We start from the raw sequence: 21,689 nt of genomic DNA on the forward strand, positions 1-21,689 counted from the left end.
TACTGTCGAAGTGTCCTTGAGCAAGACACTGAACCCCTAATTGCTCCCGATGTGCTAGTTGGTGCCTTGCATGGTTTCCGCTGCCATCGGTGTATGAATGTGTGTGTGAATGGGTGAATGTAATGCACAATCTCTGTAAAGCGCCTTGGATAAAGGCGCTATATAAATGCACCATTTACCATTTTATTTACTTGAAGCAAAAAAGATCCCTCAAGACGACAATACATGTAAGGTCACGTGATTGTTTAATAATGAATGTTAAGACTGCTTTTATATGTTCTTCCCATATTGATTAAGGCAAATGTAAGATATAACAGCATAACAGGTATGTGTATATCTGAAATATATGGCTATGCTAGAGAAATCTAATCAAACAAATTGATATTCAAGTTTTTTTTTGCAGATCGTTTTCCTGAATTCTATCGAGAGTTGGTTGTGAAGGCCTTCCCAATGCTCTCAATGGCACAGGGAAATCCCTGCTACTCTCTCAAAAGTGCCATTTTACATAATAGGCTGGAAGAGATTTCCCAGCACCTACTGAAAGCAAACTCATGACACACACACTGGGAAGTGTTAAGTCAGATTTTCAGGTACTCAGAATAGAACAGTATAATTCAGGTTAAACGCTGAACTTGCCCTTAAATACATATTTCATATAGGCTACTCAAGGCACAAGACATAAGCCGTTCAATATATTCTAAGCTAAATACAATCTCTTTAAAAAGAAAAGTCCACACTTCCTATGAAGCCCATGCCTACAGTGCATTAAACTTACTTATAATGAACTATAATCTGTATAAAACACTGTATAGTTGTAGTTATTGGTACTAATATATATAATAAACCCTAAATAGGTTTGTTTTTATAACTACGCTACATTTAAAATGTGTTAAGTCTAAGATTATAATGCATTATATGTTTAGACATGGGCTTCACAGGATGTGTTACCAACAAGTTTGCTGAATGCATAACATATCATATCATATATCATCATATATATCAGTATTTGAATTGTAAAAAAGAAAAGAAAATATACAACATACAAGAATACATTAAATCTGAATTAAGAGGCACATGCATGTCAAACAATCTTCAATGAGGCTACAGTGGAAGGAATATAGTACCCAATTGTTTGGCATTACTTAAGTTTTATCCTAAAGAACTTGACATTGTCATATCTGCCAACATGAAAATATAAGTCCTGACAGGTGACATAATTAAGACATTTTAGTAACGATACAATTTGACATGTTTGATTGTAAATATTGGGCCTTTCTAAGCCATTTCCACACAAGCGCCTTCAACTTTGGATCAGTAAAATGAACACTGTGGAATTTACTGTGTAGCGAATCGCCCAATTTGGGTAGACAGTGGGAGGTTATAGCCTACTTGCGTCCAACAGCTTCAGACAGTTTCTTTAGCCTTTTCTTCAGCTCCAGAGGAAACTTTTCATAGCATTTCTTACACACAGGCTTCATGTCAAATTCCACAAACTTGTTCCTGCAAACACAAAGAGATGGAAAAGTCAATATCAGCACCCACCCCTTCACCCTTGAACAGAATACCTTACAAACACAAGACAATACATGATCTCTAATCTTGGTTTCAAATCATTGTGTAATAAATCAGCCATGTCAGCAGAACTTGGATCACATTGCCCTCACACAAAACTAAACTATGGTCAACCTCTTAGTTTGCTCTTTTTTAACCCAGACCATATTAAAATCTTTATTCCAGTGTTGTTTTCGTCGACTAAAACTAAGACGAAAAATGTTCGTCGACTACCTTTTTCCACTGACGAAAACTAAATGGAAACTAAATGAAAACTAAGCTATGATGACTAAGACTAAATATATTGACAATTTCATCAACAAATAAAAACTAGACTATAATGTTAGGAGGGGACTAGTGGATAAGAGATCCAGTATAAAGCCCACCACACACCGGCTGCGTCCCCCGCGCGTCGCTGCGCGGCGGACACAGCCGCCTCCATTATTTTCAATGAACCTATCGCACACCGGCTGCGTCCGACGCGCACTGGCGTGCGGTCACGCCTCGCCTGCCGCGCCGATGCACCGCTGTTCTATTTTCCAGGCATTGCCGCGCGGCCTCCACCCGGCTATCCGTGGGCGTGGCAATGGAATATAGTCAACAAAACTCCCCAGCCGCGTGGTAGCGCGCCGCGTCCTGTTGGTGTTGCCGTGCGGCAATACTGTGCCGTGGCGCTACGCGCGGCGGTCGCAGACGGCGTGTGTCGGGCTTAAGTCATTTTACAATTAGTTGCATGCTGAAAATAGCAGATCTACAAGCTCTTGTAGATGATGAGCTTGTAGATCGGCCAATTTCAGCAAGTGTAAACACAGTCATTACGACGGCATCAAGGTCAGCCAAAATACATTTTGTTCGACAAAACAGTCGACTAAAATCATACGATATTTAGTCGACTATAACTAGACTAACACTAAGACATTCCAGGTGACTAAAATATGACTAAAACAAAATGAAAACTATTCAAGAGACTGCCAAAACCACTGGTTTATTCCCATAATTTATAAGCATGAATAGCACAACTTGACCTGCACTTCAAAAACCATGATAAATCCTAAAACAGGAAACTCACAGTAGTCAGACATGTTGTCTTTATGTGTTCTTTATGGGCAGGAACCCATTTTGGTGTTAGCATTATGTTATGCTTTAGCTATTGAAAAATAGCAGATCTACAAACTCATAGCGCGCCACCGAGTGGCGCGCTACGAGCTTGTAGGTCTGCTATTTTCGAAAAATCGAAGAACGACTGACGTAGAAGACATTTTTAGAATCTGATCTCAGGTCAGAGTGGAAAACTGTCTGAGATGCATCATCCAGGCTATACAACTATGAGCCTCCCGTTCTCTGGAAGAGATGCATCATCCAGGCTATACAACTATGAGCCTCCCGTTCTCTGGAAGAGATGCATCATCCAGGCTATACAACTATGAGCCTCCCGTTCTCTGGAAATGAAATGTTTCCACGCTTCCAAATAGTTGTACCATGTACTCTAGCAATTGGGAAAAAAAGTAGTTCCAAATCAAAATACGATTACGGTTGCCATTATTCAAAACACGAAATGGAGCTTTATCATGTTTTTGAAGGCCTAAACAATATGTTCTGTTGTTCTGTGTCCTCAAGCCCACTGAGAAGATGCAGCGGCTTAATAATAAATCTAACTGGTGATGTAGTTTGGACTACAAATGATAGGGATTGTCATTTTATGTCTGAACATTCAAGGCAAGCCCATCCTTTCAGTGACCAGTTAACATAACTGTGTGCATCAAAACAATGGATCAAATGACTGATGATGATGATGATGATATATACAGACAATGTCGGAAGTTGTACGCTCAAGCAAACACTATTGCCCAAAAGTGTGAAAGTGTCCTTGTTCAAGGCATATTGCACAGAGATTGTTTATTTATTTCCGTGTCATGCACACCTTGTGCCCAACCTTCATGGGTTTATAAGACACCATTTCACATCAAGGCATATTGCACACCGCTTTATACTGCACACCTGTGGTCAGGTTATAAAAAGTCTAGCATGCACAGGTTGCAAGTTGCATATAATGATGCCATGAGAGAATACTCCTTAAACAACCCAGAGGGGGCAGTGCAGTGCTACTCCTTAAACAACCCAGAGGGGGCAGTGCTATAGCCAGATGTTTGTGAGTGAGGACTTTTAAAGCACTTCTAAGAAATCTAATGTTTAGGTTTATGAAAAGGCTGGATGTGTCAACGAACAGTATCACTGTAGCGCTTTCAAGCCCTTCAGTGAGCTGTTCACGTTATACATCAAGATTAAGGGTACACTGCAGGCTAAAATGCCTGTATGTTCTGCCTGTGGGTTAAGTTATGTATTTGTTTTACATTCTTTTATGATTTCTATTGCCCGTTTAGTTGTATCTCTCTTGTATGTTAACCCCATGTATGTATCCCTATGGACCTGTGTCTGCTAAAAAGGAAAAAAAAAAGAACAGTCATGAATGATCCGAACCACTATGATTTAACTATGTTGTTGTTTTTGTCAAGGAAAAGCTCTATATTCTAATAGTAATAGTATATTTATTTTTGATGAGATACAAATTGAATCCAATCAGGAGAGAGAAACCCACAAAGATCATTTATCAGCTTGTGTTCCAATTCCAATTTTGTCTGCTCATGCATTTGTTTAATCACTTCCAAGTGCAAATTGTTAATTCTGTATGCGTTCTCTGTCCTGATTGGATAAAAATCAGTATCTAAACCTGAAAATATATTTTCTGTTTACTAAAGAACTGGAGTCAGGAATCCCTGTTATTGAACAAACACTCTATAGCAATGGAGGCTATGCATACTGAGCAATTTCACACTTTTATTTTAACTAAATAATTATAACTTTGAAGAATCAATGCAAAAGTACATGCATGGTGGCATTCTATGATAAAATGCAGTGATGCACCGAATATTCGTCCGCAGAAGATATTCGACAGAAAATGGCTAAAAATGCATTTTCGGCCTATTCGGTTTCGGCCCGAATAGGCAGAAAATATATCACCGAATAGTGTATGCAATTAATGCATTCAAAAGAGCTGAATAAATGTTTTATGGACCCATAATAGTAAAATTTTGCCATAACCATTTCTTTTGCCATAAATCAGGTAGCTTTAAGGTATGGCCATGACAGCAATGGTAGGAAAAAATATATATAATATTAATCATATTCGGTATTCTGTTTTCGGCCAAATGTTTCCTATATTCGGTTTCGGCCAAGAATTTCCCTTTTGATGCATCCCTAATAAAATGTATGTCAAATCAAAAGTATGATAAATGACAATGCGATGTAGAGATGGCACTAACCAACAGATGGAAAGGGAATGAAAGTGCTGAGAGGAAAATAAGAATAAAGAGAGCTACAGACAGATGGTAGGCCTTCTCTTGCCGCCTTTGGCATCGCGCTCGCGTCGGGCCAAGCGACGCTTCAGCTCCTCAGGCATGTGCTCATAGCACTGCTTACACACTGGCTTCAGGTCAATTTCCACAAACTTTTCTCTGGGGGAGGTTCCAGGCATAGAGAGGTAAGGAAAGAGCATCAGAGGAAGAGAAATAAAGACAAGGAAGGAAAATAGAAAGACAAGGAAGTCAAAACAAGGGAGAGGGAATTAGAAGAGTAGATTGAAGGAGGAAGATAGTTAGTAGGACTAGTAAAGCAAGACGTCTTACAGAAACAGAGAGGACCAATTACACTCTGGACTAACATCCAAATACAGGTCAGGATCGGTCAGAGAGAGAGATGGAATTTGTAGCATTTGAACGCATTCTGGGCGGGAACCAATTTTGATGTTTTAATCGTTATGTTATACTTTAGCTATTGAAAAATAGCAGATCTACAAGCTTGTAGCACGCCACCGAGTGCCGCACTACGAGTTTGTAGATCTGCTATTTTGGAAAAGAATCGTGAAAATGTGGCACAAATCTTTGAATATATATTCTTTCAGAGCGAATGTTTATGAACTCAAATCTTTGCTTCTTGCTTCCCTGGAACAACATATTTTCAAATAGGAGTTGGCGGCCAATTACATATCCTTTTTGGGATCCTTGACATGAAATATTCAGCACCACTGATATAGAAACATAGGATTTCTTTACAAAACTCTCAGGACACTTTTTTTTTTAATTCAACATCAGGCCTAAATGGGTTAACATCCAAATACAGGTCAGGATCAGTCAGAGAGAGAGATGGAATTTGCAGCATTTTAACTTACTTGAGGGTGAGTTTTGTGTTGCAGGTAGAGCAAGAGAAGCAACTGACACACCAGGCTTTGTTCAGGGCCGAGACCACTGGGTGACAGAAGAAACAACAACAGTTGAGGTGTGGTGTGGAATGAGTTACACGTGAATAATAATAATCTAGTTTTATACAACTGTATTGCAATGCCTAGGTACTACATAGGGCTGAACGATTTTGTGAAAGAATATCTAATTGCGATGTTACTGACCTGAATATTGTGATTGGGATTTGATACACGATTAAAAATCAAGTCAAAGTCAAGTCCAGCTTAAGTTAATTATTTATTGTAATAATAAAATTGTAATGGACTTTACATTACAAATCTCTGTGCTACAGTGTTTAAAAACACAACATCATAAAACCCTACTTGGACAAAATGTGTAAAGAATACCACTTTTAAAAGCACAGGTGGACTGTGGGGCCCTCAAGTGGTCGGGGAGGGCATTGCACATTCTGTAATACATTTAAAAAGCAATGGAGCATTACTAACTAGGCAGTAGGCAATAGGCAACGGTCCAGTTAGCTCATGGCTTGACGGCGACGCAAACCTGTCTTTGGGTCAAGGTTTTGGTACAGTTAAGAAACAGAATTAGCAATAAAAGGGTTTTCCTATTCAGACACATTCTGTATTGTCCGCCTTTTATTATTTTCAAGGAACAATTGTCAAGGAACATTTGACCTCATATCGCCAGTGTTGGGTATATTACTTTATATTTGGAATATATTTCTTATTACCTTAATTTATCAAGTAATATATTGTATTACATATTACTGTCTGAGCAAGAGTAATATATTAATATTACTATTACATATTACATTTTTTTACATTCTCAAATGGAACAATTCAATAATTATAAATTATACATTGTGTAGACCAGTGGCGTATCTACAATAAGGCGAGGCCAAACGGCCGCCTAGCCAAATCCATTTGAAAACACGACTGAGAAAAAAAAGAGGACAAACACCAGACCTGAGAACTATTAGTGGGGAGCGGAAATACGTAATTCTTTAACTTCTGCAGTTGTCACATAATGTCACAAGACAGAGCCACGGGCAACGAGACAGACAGACATAAAGTAATGCAGTATAAATTCAGAAATATTTTTAGAATATATTACATATTACTTAATTTTTGTTAAGTAATGTATATTACAAGTTACCGTATTCCGGTAATATATTACGTAATATATTAAGTTACGTAGTGTTAGTTACCCAACACTGCATATCGCCGACTTATTTTCATTATGCTCATGGCAGAAAAATGCACCTTATGTAACCATACTAACCATGCTTCACACGTGTGCAGTAAACCCGCACACGTTTACTGCACACGTGTGGAAAAAAAAAACATCGCTTCAACATTTAGTTTACGGCAAATTAAACGTCAGCTTTTAATCTTCATAATGCTTAGAATGATTACAAGAAGATTCACTATTCTGCTCACTTTGTTGGAACTGCAGTCTTATGAACACTGGGTCAGGTTTAAAACCACGATTTCGGTTTGAAATATATTAAATCGTTCAGCCCTACGGTAGTACAGCATACTAATAATATTCAGAGCAGAGTTGTGTCATGTTGATCCTTACCATCGCCTTCAATCACACGGTTGCAGTGATAGCACACATCGCCAAAGAGCTTCATAGGTTAGAATTGAACACAGATATTAGTTTATAAAGCACACATCACACATGATACTATGGTACATGATACATGATACTTCAAGGTACACACAGATCAGTTAGTTTAGTGTCAATTACCAAGATGTTTCTATTACATGACACAAGCTACTTTTACAACCCATTTACCGCACTACGAGCTTGTATGTCTGCTATTTTTGTAAAATCAAAGAACGACTGACATAGAAACTACATTAACAGTAACATATACAGTAACATACTGTAACATAGTGTACCTGGTTATAGTGAGTCTCACAGTAAGCCAAGCCCTTCCTCTCATAATGGCGGTGACCCAGGAAAGGCTTCTCACACTTGGCACACACGAAATGCTGTAAAACACACACACACAAGGTACTTAGAGATAGGATCCAACAGGTAGCACAACTCCAGAAATTCTACAGGTGCTGGTCAATTTTTATTTTTTTTAAACAAAAGTTTAAATAAAGAATTTTCCTGGGAGCAGAGATACAGTGTGCGGAGTGCGGACATCCCTTCCTTTTCATTGTAAGCATTCAGGTACTTACTACAACTACTAAGAATGCCACCTCTCATTATGTCACATTGCCACAAGACACAGATCGCCAATGATTTCACACTTATAATCAATATAGCCCTAGTTAGACAATGATACCTAAATAAAAATGCAACATAGACACTGATACTCTATCCTTAATTTAGAGAACAACTAAAATTTTGATGATATAAGCCTTGAAGAAATCTTACGGATATGCAAACTGTAGTAATTCTGACTTGCATGTGAGAGAAATAAATAGCCAAATATAATCAAGATTTTTTTTATCAAGGTATGGTAATTAGACACAAACCTCCACATGCCATTGTTTGCCCATGGCGTTGACAACACGTCCCTCGATGGGTCTCCTGCAGGCGCCACAGATCGGTACGCCCATCTTGTCATGGCAGGGCAAACAGAAGAGTTCTCCCTTCAGTTCCCTGGCATCAGAGGTCAGCTCCTTGCTAATGAAGGACAAACCATTAACTGACTCCCATTCTTCAGTAGAGAAGTTGGCTTCTCTGTACAGCAATGTTCTTTCAGAGCAGACATAGATGGCTAAAAAGGTCCTTACACACACCGGCGAATTAGCAACGCAAATCAACAACCCGAAAATGAGAAATATTTGGCCGGCGAATTTTGACGGGTCTGCCTAGTATGGCAAATCTATAGCAGTGATGTAAATATGTTTTCAATGTAATGAGTCCCAGGATGCAGGGATGGTCTTTTAGAAATAAGTCCCAGGGACATTTTATGAGTCCCACTTCAACGACGTTAGGAGTCATATTTTGCCATTTTTACAAATTGCAGCATTTAAAGCTAGCAAAATATCGCATCATTTTTTACTGTACATGCCGAGTACAGTAGTGCATCCCATGGATGCAGAGGTCATTGTTTTGTTGCGTCCCTCAACTATAAACTGCGTTTTGGGATGAAAATGCACCCTATTTTAATCTCTGCTATAGTGCAACACATATATGGACTACCGTCCTCATGATTCACTATCGTCGTTCATATTTTTTCACCACTTCTTCACTATCGTGACGCAGACAGCGCAATTGCATTGAGGCCCAGAGTCATTTGGGACCCACATCGGAACATTTAATTGACAGTTTAGTTGACCAACGTTTGGGAGAGCCCGAGTAAACCGAATGGTCTGGATGTTCTGTGTGGAGAAGTGGCCTGGGAAGACTCACCATTTTCTGTGTGGAGAAGTGTCCTGGGAAGACTCACCTACAGTTGGTCTGGAAGTTCTGTGTGGAGAAGTGTCCTGGGAAGACTCACCTACAGTTGGTCTGGATGTTCTGTGTGGAGAAGTGTCCTGGGAAGACTCACCTACAGTTGGTCTGGATGTTCTGTGTGGAGAAGTGTCCTGGGAAGACTCACCTACAGTTGCTGCAGTTGAAGTGGTCAGGATGATAGGGATCGTTCTTGAAGATAAGCGGCTGCTCCTCGATGATGGCATGGCACTTCTGACAGATGTACTTTCCCAGACCTCGAGCTTTCTCTCGGTTATGGCACGGACGGCAGAGGTGCCTAAAGGGATAGGGCCACTTAATGATCATTTAACCCATTTTGACCTGAGAACGATTCTAATGTCTTCTAAATCCTGACAGTTTTCTGAAAAATGTCATGTTTCTATGTCAGTGGTGCTCAATATTTCATGTCAAGGACCCCAAAAATGATATGTAATTGAAAATATGTTTACCAGGGACCCCCCAGAAGCAAAGATTTGAGTTAAAAACTTTGGCTCTGAAAGAATATATATTCAAAGATTTGCGCCACATTTTCACGATTTTTTGTAGCTAAAGTAATGCTTTAAAACACCAAAAGGGTTCCTGCCGAAAATGGGTTAACCACATTCCCCCTGGCGCCCCAATTTTGGATACATCATTATAGGATTTATTATTTTATTATTATTATTTTTCCCCCTTTTCTTTTTTCTACATGCATTTATTTGACAAAAGAATACCAACCTGCCAGCGTTCTTAACGAATCCCACATCAGCGAGCACAGCCTGGCAGATATCGCAGCAGAAGCAGTCAGGGTGCCAGCTGTTGTTCATGGCCTTAATCACACGTCCAATGATGAACTCACCTGGGACAACAATGACAAAAAGACCTACATTTAAAAGGGATATTTCACTTAATTTGATCATCTACTCAGGCTTATGTGAACACCCCAGACAGTTTATGTATGTTGGAAAAATATTAATCGTGTGAGAATCGGGATCTCAATTCTTGTGGAGGAAAATTGAGATTGACATTTGAGCAAAGTTCCTGCAGGACAATATATGCGTATGCCCCCTTTTGTGCCCATATATGGAGCCGACTGATTTGTTTGTGCCTATTGCCATGACGACAAATATCTGCATTTGAAACTCCTTACATGGTTATGGCTGAATCATGGTGACGTTAGTGCGACAACCTGGTCCGCCTCCGCAAGTTGATTTAGAAAGACGCATGGGTCAGACTTCTCCACTACACTGAACGATTATGCCTTGGTTTCTGTTTAGTTTGTAAATACATCGAAGATGCTAATATAATCCATTTCTAATGGATGATGCCTTGGCCTGGAAGAGAGGTCATCAGGTGGTCTCCAACCTTCTTAGAGTGTTTCAACCCTCAACCACTACACTCTCCAGTTGGCGGGTCAGCAGTGATTGGCCAAGTCACTGCTCCTCTCCTCCAGGCTTCCAGCTATAGACAAGTCCACGGAGGGGAGCCCCGGGCGCAGCAATCACCGAGACGCAACCAGCACCGGGAGAGAAGGCCACACCCGTGCTAAACCAGTGCTGACCACACTCCAGCGACTGCCTGCAGACCCGCCCACTGTAATTTCTCTCCTGCCAGAACTAGTAGGAAGCTCTCTCTGCCTTGTGTGTTCTTGGGGGACATCAGGCACTGGGAGGTCTCTAGGACTATGGTTTGTGTGTTCTTGGGGGACATCAGGCACTGAGAGGTCTCTAGGACTATGGTTTGCCTCCTGCCTAGTGTCCTCCTACGTCTAAATTATGTCATACTGTAAGTGTTCTGAGTACTTGTTCAGTGTTCAGTGTGTTCAGTGTTCAGTGTGTTCAGTGTGTTCAGTGTGTTCAGTGTGTTCAGTGTTTTCAGTGTGTTCAGTGTGTGCGCATGCAGTCGTGTAATACTCACCACACTGGTGACAACAAGGAGCAAAGAGCATTTGGAAATCATGCTCACAGTACTTCCTGCCTTCGAACTGCAAAGAAACAAAAAAATATCCCATATTTAATAAAAAACGGCCCACCAAAGACAGGCTACCTAATTTAATTAGGGATGCAACTAAAGGGAAATTCTTGTCCGAAACCGAATATAGGAAACAGTTGGCCGAAAACTGAATATGATTAAAATTATATTTTATATATTTTTTCCTACCATTGCTGTCATGGCCCTACCTTAAAGCTACCTGATTTATGGCAAAATAAATGGTTATAGCAAAACTTAACTTAAATAATAATCACTGTTATGGGTCCATAAAACATTTATTCAGCTCTTTTGAATGCATTAATTGCATACACTATTCAGTGATATATTGTCTGCCTATTCGGGCCGAAACCGAATAGGCCGAAAATGCATTTTTAGGCATTTTCTGCCCAAGGATCTACTGTACCTCATAGAATAGTCCTTCTGGGAACTGCTGGAAGCACTGGGCACACACAAAGCAGTGCTCGTGGTAGAGCTCCCCGTTACTATTGACAATCTTCTCAGCTGCTCCAAAGCCACTCTTACATCGCTCACAGGCTGCATGGGCCAGGGCGTTCGCCATGGTGCTGCAAGTGACAAGAAAACAAGACGCTTGTGAGCAGACGTTCACCAGGGCGTTCGCCATGGTGCTGCAAGTGACAAGAAAACAAGACGCTTGTGAGCAGACGTTCACCAGGGCGTTCGCCATGGAGCTGGAAGTGACAAGAAAACAAGACGCTTGTGAGCAGACATTCAACAAAAGTGGTACTAACTTCTTTTACACTGAATTAATTCATAATTATGAGGTTAGAAGATGAAGTTGCGAACTGCGAAGTGACATTTTCAGATCCGCGGAACGTAGTGAATCAGGCTGGAACCCAGCAGTGTTGTTTTTGGCAGGACATTTTGATTTTAGTTTTAGTCATACTAGTCTCTTGAATAGTTTTCATTTAGTTTTAGTCACATTTTAGTCACCCGGAATGTTTTAGTGTTAGTCTAGTTTCAGTCGACTAAATATAAGGTTTTAGTCTACTATAGCTACAGGTGATGCCGTCGTAATGGATGATTTTACACTTGCTGAAAATAGCCGATCTACAAGCTCACAACGCGCCGCAGTGCGAAGCGTTATACTGGATCTCTTGTCCACTAGTCCCCTCCAAACATTTTAGTCTAGTTTTTATTTGTTGACGAAATTGTCAGTATAATTAGTCGAACATTTTTCGTCTTGGTTTTAGTCGACGAAAACAACACTGGAACCCAGGCTAGTACTGACATATTACGATGAATAGCAAAAATAGGCAATCTATTTTTGATGCTGGGGGGAAAGGTTTGCCTATTGATGACATTCCCAATAGGAACGCCAAGGCTATCAGGCTAGTGTTTTACAATGGAAACAATCTACAGGTGTAGCATAGCTCTGGGCATTCATTTATATTTGTCAATACATTAGCCGCTAGAAATTTCAGGAGGTTTCAGAGCTCATTAGACTAAAAACATCTGGAGCACAGGGTTAATTTACACAGTACATTGTATGTGTGTGTACAGACACACACACACACACACACACACACACACACACACACACACACACACACACTATAGGAGACAACTAAACAGAATATGAAAATAATATAAGTTAAAACTGTCTTGATGAATAATTAGAAATATTCTGGGTCATTGTTGAATACCTTTTCATAATATTTGTTATATAAGCACGAACAGATGAGTGGACTGATTTCATCGCCACACCACCACACACACACACACACACACACACACACACACACACACACACACACACACACACACACACACACACACACACACACACACACCCCTCCCTACTTTCGCTAGTACAGGCAGACTAAAACGGCACAAATCTGAACCCCCATGATTTCCTGTTATTTTTTTTTATATATAAAGTATTTGTAGGCCTATACGTCTCTAATGTTCTGATGAATTGAAAAGGGTGGACCCTGTTGTAAACAAGTGTAAAGCTTTATCAGTGTGTCGTCCACAGCTAGGTTTTTGTAGCCTGTTTTACTTTAAATGTACTGTAATTCTGCAAACTGTTAATACTTCAATCAATCAATATTCAGTCCTCAGTCCCTACGGAATGAGCGTAGGGACAACTACCGGTAATGTAAAGTTAGCTACTCTAGCAGCTAACGCCACAAGTATACTAAAACTAGGTGTAGTTATGGGTTATATATAATTAGGCCTGTATATATTTAAAAACTCAACTTACTTGCCCGTCATTCCAGCGACGCCCAGCATCACCTTTTTGCACCGCAATGTCGCAAATGTTGTTTTTGTCGCAGTTGTTTTGCTGATTTGGCAACAGACCAGTCTAATGTCTCAGTAGCTTGTTGTGTCTGTCTGTCTGCACTGCGGCGACTGCGCAGCTGCAACACGTACCGGGGGAGTAATATAGTATGAGAGTGGCGACACTAGCGTTGACTCCCATTGTAACAGTGGAATGCGGAAGTGCTCATTCAGTCTCAATGGGATAGTTCCAATGTTTGGAACTATAGCCCATAGCTTTGCGGCGAGATCAAAGCGTGTCGCCACTCTCTTATACTATTCGACTCGGGGTCCACCCCTTAGAGTATATATACTCTTAGAGTATATATACTCTAAGGTCCACTCTATCAAATCTTTCTTGGTGCAAATGGCCCTAAGCCACCCACACACACAGGGAGTATAGTGATGACTTCTGTTCAAAGAAGGATGGGACAAACCTGACTCCGCCAGTCGCCAGATGGTGGCAGTCTTTAGAGTACACAGTGTCAGTATATAATATAAGCAGAATCTCACATCTACTGAATGCTCTTTTGCTGTCCGTACCAGGCAGTGTCCACCATTTGCAACTCTGCAACGATGCTGTTGTTATAGTGCGAAGTAGACAGTGCCGTTCCCTTGACACTGCCACTAGGCAGGCAGTGAGGCAGTGCTCTCACAGTGATGCCTCTGTAGAAGGACCATAGCATGATCTTGACATTGCCACTAGGCAGGCAGTGAGGCAGTGCTCTGCAGTGGTGCCTCTGTAGAAGGACCAGGATCTTGACACTGCCACTAGGCAGGCAGTGAGGCAGTGCTCTCACAGTGCTGCCTTTGTAGGAGGACCATAGATAGGATCTTGGGCACATGCAGAACAGACATTCCTATGCTTTTCTAACCACATTGCCAGTGTGTGCTCATCCCAGGACGGGAGAGGTCCAATTGACTTGGTGATGTGTGAACAAGGAACTTGAGTCGATGACTGTGTCCACAGCAAAAGCTTTGATGCAGATGGGGTACACACCAGTACAGCCTCCCTCTGTAGTCCACAACCAGCTACTTGGTCAGGTCAATGTTGAGAGAGAGTTCTTTGTTGTAGTAGCTAGGGCTAGGCCATCTCGTCAATGTTGAGAGAGAGTTATTTGTTGTAGTAGCTATAGGGCTAGGCCATCTCGTCAATGTCGGTGATGATATCACTGTTATGTCGTTGGCAGACATGCTCACCAAGTTGGCGCTATGCATGATGGGTGGCACAGCCATGGGGTGCTCCCGTATTTAGTGGCTGAGGAGTTGTTGGGGAATACCAGCTGCACAGGCATGGACATGGTGTGGAGTCCTTGGTCTATTTTTGAGGGGTCCTATAGCCCCTCCTATATGCCCATAATGGAATACCAGTTGAAAATGATTAAAATGTGACTATAGCTAGGCCCTCTGCCCCTCAGCTTGCATATTTCTGATCACAATGTATTATTGTGCATGTTTTTATTCAGAGGCTTTTCAGGGCTGCTGGAGTTGTCGGGGTTGGTCAGTCGTCATGCCATCCACAGCCAGCAGGCCTTGGAGGAAGAACACCTGGGCCCAGACAGGATCCAGAAACTGCGTGTAGGTCTCTATTGTATATATTTTTGTAAGTTTTTTAGATGGATGAGCATCTGAATTAACTTCATGATTAGCCCAATAGCTGATGCACATGAACAGATTTATTTGTAATGGCATAGGCCTACATTTCATTACAAATGTCAGAGTATAGCTCTACTGCAGCAGCCGGAGAGATCCTAAATGCCGCCAGCGTTAAAAATCCCCAGTGTAACATTGTTGATAAAAACAATTACAGGACAGCCGGGACTCTAGATGAAATAATGCCTCTGACAAAAGACAGCAGGGAAATATATGAAGTCTATCCTCCACCAATGGCCACTCTAAAGTGCCATGCATATGCATTCTATTGGTGTTTGTTCTTTTTGTACAGCACACTGAGCACAGTGCAACAAATATCATAAATATGTGCAGCTCTAGGCGGTCCTTGAGCTTGTTGAGACTAGTCTAGGGTATATTGTAATAACACATTGCACTGTACTTCCGGGTAGATTCATTTCTGCCGTGTGTCTATTCTTGCTGTACTCCTTGGGTTGCTTTTATCATTCTGCATAGATCACAATGGGCATTCTTTTACACCCTTTTGTATAGGCAAATGTTTCATGAGCTGAGCTAGGGCAGCTCAAATGGAACCCATGGCTTTTGTTTTTTTGGGGAACCTCACCTCATCTGTAAGAGAATTAGATCTCCAAAATACACACTTGACCTAATTATACCTGACCTGCTGTAGGTGTGCTTGTGAGATGGTATAGCCATCGTTGCCTTCGCCATCTCACCCACAGACCCTGCTCCACTGCCACAGGGATGTTACAATATCCAGCAGACACGGCATGAGATTCTAGGTCACTGTAATTATGATGATTACAGTGGTAAATGGTGCATTTATATAGCGCCTTTATCCAAGGCGCTTTACATAGATTGTGCATTACATTCACCGATTGCAGCGGATTGGGGTTCAGTGTCTTGCCCAAGGACACTTCGACATGTAGACATGGAGGAGCCGGGATTCGAATCGCCGACCCATGGATCATTGGACGACCTGCTCTACTCTTGAGCCACAGTCGCACAGTGGTGCGTGCGTGTGTGTCTCTATGGCCGACCGACAGCAGGGTCCGATCAATGACCCCAATCAGCTTCTGGGTTGACTGGGTCATGCTCATACAGTGCATACAGTACATTATGATATGGACCTACACACCGGCTGGTGCTCATACAGACAGACAAAGTCACGTAAACGAGACGATGTGCCACCACTAAAAAAAACCTATAAAAGGTTCAAAACCAACCTATAGAAATAAATGTAAAAAGAGGGGATTAGGTCGGTCTGAAAGGGTGGGGGGGCAGCTTTGATGTGAGTTTGTATAGAATTACCTTTGTGCTCTTAGAATATAAACAAAAGCGTAAATAGCTTGTCTTTGTCTCCCACCCTCCGCCCAATCTTTACCATTATTGAAATGTTTGTCCCCATGGTGGTATATTATGGCATGGCATAGCTTCGGTCCCAGCCTTAGTGCCTTACACATCTGCGAAGAGAAAAGCCTGGTCACAACCTAATGCAGAGACGTTATCGGCGGAAGTGTCGGATACGATATTTTTGCGACCAATTCACAACACTTGTTTCATTCATGGAGAATGTAAACTGATTTGTAAAGCATCAACGTCATTTCCTTGAGTGGTATTGCACCAAAATCCCGCAACTTCCGCCCCCAGCTTCTACAGCGTAGGTCTTTCCCAGCGTGGGCATGCCATGGCATGGCATGGCATGGCATGGCATGGCATGGCATGGTAAACCTAACCTTTTCCTAACCTTAACCTCAGGAAAACTATATACCTGACCCTAACCTTATTTCTAATCTTATCCTCAGTAAAACAAATAGAGTGAATGGCAGATCGAGTGGCAAATCGAGTGGCAATGTGAGTGACAAAGTTAATTTAATGTTGTTTAAAGTCTTTTAATGCAATCAAATGGGACTTTTCCCGTACTTATTTTTGCCAGAAAGTAGTTTTTTGCCACTCAGTAGGCGTTCCCGCATAACTTCCGGGTATGATGATGATGTCACGCGCATACCCTCTATACAAGAATACAAGAACCGCCAGAGTGTGCGGTCGACGATTATTTTACAAATTGACTATAATACAAATCTACCATAGTTAACACAATTGGTTGATGGACCCTGTTGTAAACAAGTGTAATGCTTTATCATGGTGTCATCCACAGTAACCGTTTTTGTATTGACTTGTGCTTTTGTTTGAAATGTATCAATCAATCAATCAATCAATCATTAATCAATCAATCAATCAATCAATCATCTGTGAACCATAATGTGGCAGAAAGATGTTTGTTTTATTATATGAACACTTGTTGAAAGACAATGGATAACTGTTCAAATATACTGAATTTGTACCTTTCCATAATTCTTCAAGAAATAAGTTGTAAATGCAATGTAAAAGTAACACAGAGTGCAATTCTGCTTGGTGACGTTATGCTTCCCAAAGGTTGCACCAATGCTTTAGAATGAATCAGGTGTCAAAAATGCCTTTGTGCTTATAGGCTCACTGAAATTAATAGACAGTGTCCATGCAGCCACACCCAACTCTACAGCAGTGGTTCCCAAAAGAGAGATTAGATGTTTGCCCGAAACCCAAACTAGAGACGTTGTGACCTTAATGTAGATTGGCTGTTTTCACTACTTCTTAAACATTTGTTTTCTAATTCATGGAATTTCTTAAACAATAATTTTATTTATTCAAGACATGACTTAGAAAAGTCATTAAATGTGGTACTAATTCGGGAGTTCCCTGTGGCTTAGTGGTTAAGATGTTGGCTTTCCACACGGGAGACCCGGGTTCAAGTCCCATGGGTTAAATACTTAAATTCTGGTAACTTCCCCGTGTGAGGTCAAATGGTGGGTGAGTGTAGCAGAGTGCCTCCCAAACTCATCCTGATGACCTGAGAGTCTAACATCTCCTCCGAGTCACAGGGAATTCCCTTAAAAAGAAAAAAAGTGGTACTAATTCATGAAAACCTTTCTCTGAATGTTGTAATAATTAAAAAATGTAGGAAACTAAACACAAACGGGTCCGACTCCCGACCCACTGTTTGGGAAACAGTGCTGTACAGTTGGTCCTATAGACAAGGACATTTAAAAACCCAATTGCTTTTTATCAAGTCCAAAGCTGAGGTAGGAAAACAAAATGCATTTACTTCAGAGTGAACATAGTAAAGGCCATCAGTTCTTCGGAAATTCTAGAACAATTCCATTCCATTCTTCAACCAAGGCAATCACGTCTGTGTCAAATGCTGCAGAAGAAAGTAGCAACTGGCTGTGGATAAAAAGCAGCAACTGGCTGTGGATAAAAAGGAAGGACAACAACTGGGCAGTGAGATGAAGACCAGTGGTATGCGGTCAGGCTTAGGCCTGACTCGTGGAGAAGGACAGCCCTGACCCTTAGGCCTGACTCAGGGAGAAGGACAGCCCTGACCCTTAGGCCTGACTCATGGAGAAGGACAGCCCTGACCCTTAGGCCTGACTCAGGGAGAAGGACAGCCCTGACCCTTAGGCCTGACTCAGGGAGAAGGACAGCCCTGACCCTTAGGCCTGACTCATGGAGAAGGACAGCCCTGACCCTTAGGCCTGACTCAGGGAGAAGGAGAAGGACAGCCCCTGCCATGCAGAGTCCAGTGGTGAATGTGGAGGATATGGAACGGAGGGAGGGTGTACCTGGGACGCCAGGCACACCGTTGAGCCCTCTGGAGACGTAGTGGGCTAACATCAATGAAACGTCGATGAAGCAGGGTGCCCACCTGATGACCTCAATGAAGGTCCTACTACACTCCACAGTGGCGTGCACAGACATTTAGAGGGGCAGGTGCTCAAGGGTGAAAAAAAGGGCACTTCGTGCAGCGCGTGGAACCAGCCGGTTGCCTTAATAGTGTGAGATTTATAGATTGTGGGGCCTAAAAAAAAATATTAGAAGCTTTTTTTTTAATCAAGAATTGATCAATGTCACCATGGTCCACATACTGTACAGTGTACAGTGTACAAAATAAGAAAGGGCACATTGCCAAGTGTCTATCTGTGCACGCCACTGCAACCATCTGCTAATTTATATTCCACTTCCGTACACAGCTACATTAAAAAACTTTATTTGTATAGCACCTTTCATGACATGAAATGCAGCTCAAAGTGCTTTACAGAGCAATGGAGAAAAAAAAGTAAAGAAAAGCAAGGCATAAACATTAAAAAACAAGAGCAGTAATGCAATACAGTGAGGACATGAATAACAAAAAAGATCAATTAAAAGCAATAGTATAAAGCTATGGGCAAAATGCAGTTCCTAAATAACTGAAATAATGTGTCACTGTCACGAAGGGGATGAGGGGCTCCATGGTTCAAGTGACACTAACTGTAGGCTATAGTGGGAGGTTTTGTGTGACTGGGTGTGCCGACCTCTTCGCTTTGGAGGTGGTGTCCAGGAAACCTAAATCGTAAGGAGTAGTAGCCCCTGGCAAAAAACGAAGCTCTGAACACGAACATCATCTAAGCTCTTGTGTCAAAAAGTGACCTCAAATATTGTGATCATCATAATATGATGATCACAATATTTGAGGTCACTTTTTGACACAAGAGCTTAGATGATGTTCGTGTCAAAAAGTGACCTCAAATATTGTGATCATCATAATATGATGATCACAATATTTGAGGTCACTTTTTGACACAAGAGCTTAGATGATGTTTGTGTTCAGAGCTTATGGTATAAAAATTGTGCCATTGACAATAATGGGGTCATGTAACTTCTGTTTTATTCGTCACATGCTCACACATTCATGTGCAATTATTGCAATGGCAAATGACTTTGCTAACAATGTCCAAAATATATAATAAAAACAAGGTGAAAGTAAGCCTAAGGTAATAAAAGTTAGAGGATACAAGGATACTATAAGTAATAACCCATTTAGATTCTAAAAAAATAATGCTTCTAAATCCTAACAGTTTTCTGTCAGTGGTGCTCAACCTTTTTCACGTCAAGGACGTGTATTTGGCTGTGGACCCCCATCTGAAAATATGTAGTTCCAGGGACCCCCATAAGCAAAGATTTGATTTAAAAACGTTTGCTCTGAAAGAATATATACCGGTATTCAAAGATGCGCGCCACATTTTCACAATTTTTCAAAAATAGCAGCTCTACAAGCTCTTCAAGGGGTTCCCGTCCTGAATGGGATAAAGTGCATGTGTACTGTAAAGTGTATTACAATTTACAAATTACATGAATTGATGAATAGCAACCACAAAATATTAATGAATATAGTGCTTTTCTATGCGCTACGTGCCTACTCAAAGCGCTTCATTCATTCATACATTGGGAGGTGAAGCGGCGAACAGTTGACGCCAGCGTCCTCAATTCCTTTGGTACGGCGACAGCGGCGGCGGGCCCGGGAGAACAATAACGCGACACGAGGCAGTATCACGCTACTGTACACGTTCCTAGCCTGGATCCAGCCCAATGACCCCGCCCACTCTCTTGGACTGCGTCTCAAGAAAGCTACAGTCTGATAATCAGGCTAACACGTTCCTGCTACATATATAGAGCTGGATCATAATGACGAGACCACAAGACATCAGACACGTGCCTACTGCAGCAAGGCTGACCTTGCTGTCACCTAGATGTCTCTCGTAGCCTAACTATAAAGTATGCTACAGTTCAGGCAGTACACAATACATAACAAGTACACTGTGACACAATTCAATTCAAAGGGCTTTATTGGCATGAGAAAACATAAGTTTACATTGCCAAAGCAGTGACACAATACATATCAAGTACACTGTGTCTCACGTACAAGTACACAGCCATGGGCGATCAGATTTCTATGCGCTACGTGCCTACTCAAAGCGCTTCATTCATTCATACATTGGGAGGTGAAGCGGCGAACAGTTGACGCCAGCGTCCTCAATTCCCACATTCACACACCAATGGTGGTAAGCTCACACGACCAACTCATTGGAGGCAATGTAACGTTCAGTGTCTTGCCCAAGGACACTTTGTGGACAGGAGGAGCTGGGATTCGAACCGCCGACCCAGGGATCATTGAACGACCTGCTCTACCTCCTAAGCCACAGCCACCCCAATATAAATCAATGCAGCATTCAGGATGACTGTTGTAAACTCTAAGAACTGGACCCTCGTCTGGTTTGACAGACAGGTAGTGTGTGCCGGCTGGGTGGTGTGTGACAATCCGGTTGAAGTATACATTTGGTACGGCGACAGCGGCGGCGGGCCCGGGAGAACAATAACGCGACACGAGGCAGTATCACGCTACTGTACACGTTCCTAGCCTGGATCCAGCCCAAAGACCCCGCCCACTCTCTTGGACTGCGTCTCAAGAAAGCTACAGTCTGATAATCAGGCTAACACGTTCCTGCTACATATATAGAGCTGGATCATAATGACGAGACCACAAGACATCAGACACGTGCCTACTGCAGCAAGGCTGACCTTGCTGTCACCGAGATGTCTCTCGTAGCCTAACTATAAAGTATGCTACAGTTCAGGCAGTACACAATACATAACAAGTACACTGTGACACAAGGGCTTTATTGGCATGAGAAAACATAAGTT

General features: G+C 41.7%; 1 protein-coding gene across 3 annotated transcripts; it reads right to left on the reverse strand.

The window, feature by feature from the left end:
* Positions 1-249: 249 nt before the first annotated feature.
* Positions 250-13,573, reverse strand: lims1 (LIM and senescent cell antigen-like domains 1). Of its 3 annotated transcripts, none has more exons than XM_083759149.1 (10): positions 13,444-13,573; positions 11,623-11,782; positions 11,145-11,211; positions 9,966-10,086; positions 9,376-9,525; positions 8,303-8,453; positions 7,715-7,807; positions 7,389-7,437; positions 5,777-5,852; positions 250-1,500 (listed from the first exon to the last, which is right to left on the reverse strand). In XM_083759149.1, the coding sequence occupies exons 1-10, from the start codon at positions 13,470-13,472 to the stop codon at positions 1,386-1,388; spliced, it is 1,011 nt and encodes a 336-aa protein (XP_083615275.1). In that variant the 5' UTR covers positions 13,473-13,573; the 3' UTR covers positions 250-1,385. The 3 variants fall into 3 exon arrangements, with proteins under 3 accessions (XP_083615275.1, XP_083615274.1, XP_083615276.1); XM_083759148.1 differs by lacking the exon at positions 250-1,500 and adding an exon at positions 4,386-5,063; XM_083759150.1 differs by lacking the exon at positions 250-1,500 and adding an exon at positions 4,386-5,063 and having other exon boundaries at positions 13,448-13,571.
* Between the last annotated feature and the right edge of the window lie 8,116 nt (positions 13,574-21,689).

The sequence above is a fragment of the Protomyctophum parallelum genome, assembly GCF_964188405.1.
Source record: "Protomyctophum parallelum genome assembly, chromosome: 2".
Taxonomy (NCBI): Eukaryota; Metazoa; Chordata; class Actinopteri; order Myctophiformes; family Myctophidae; genus Protomyctophum; species Protomyctophum parallelum.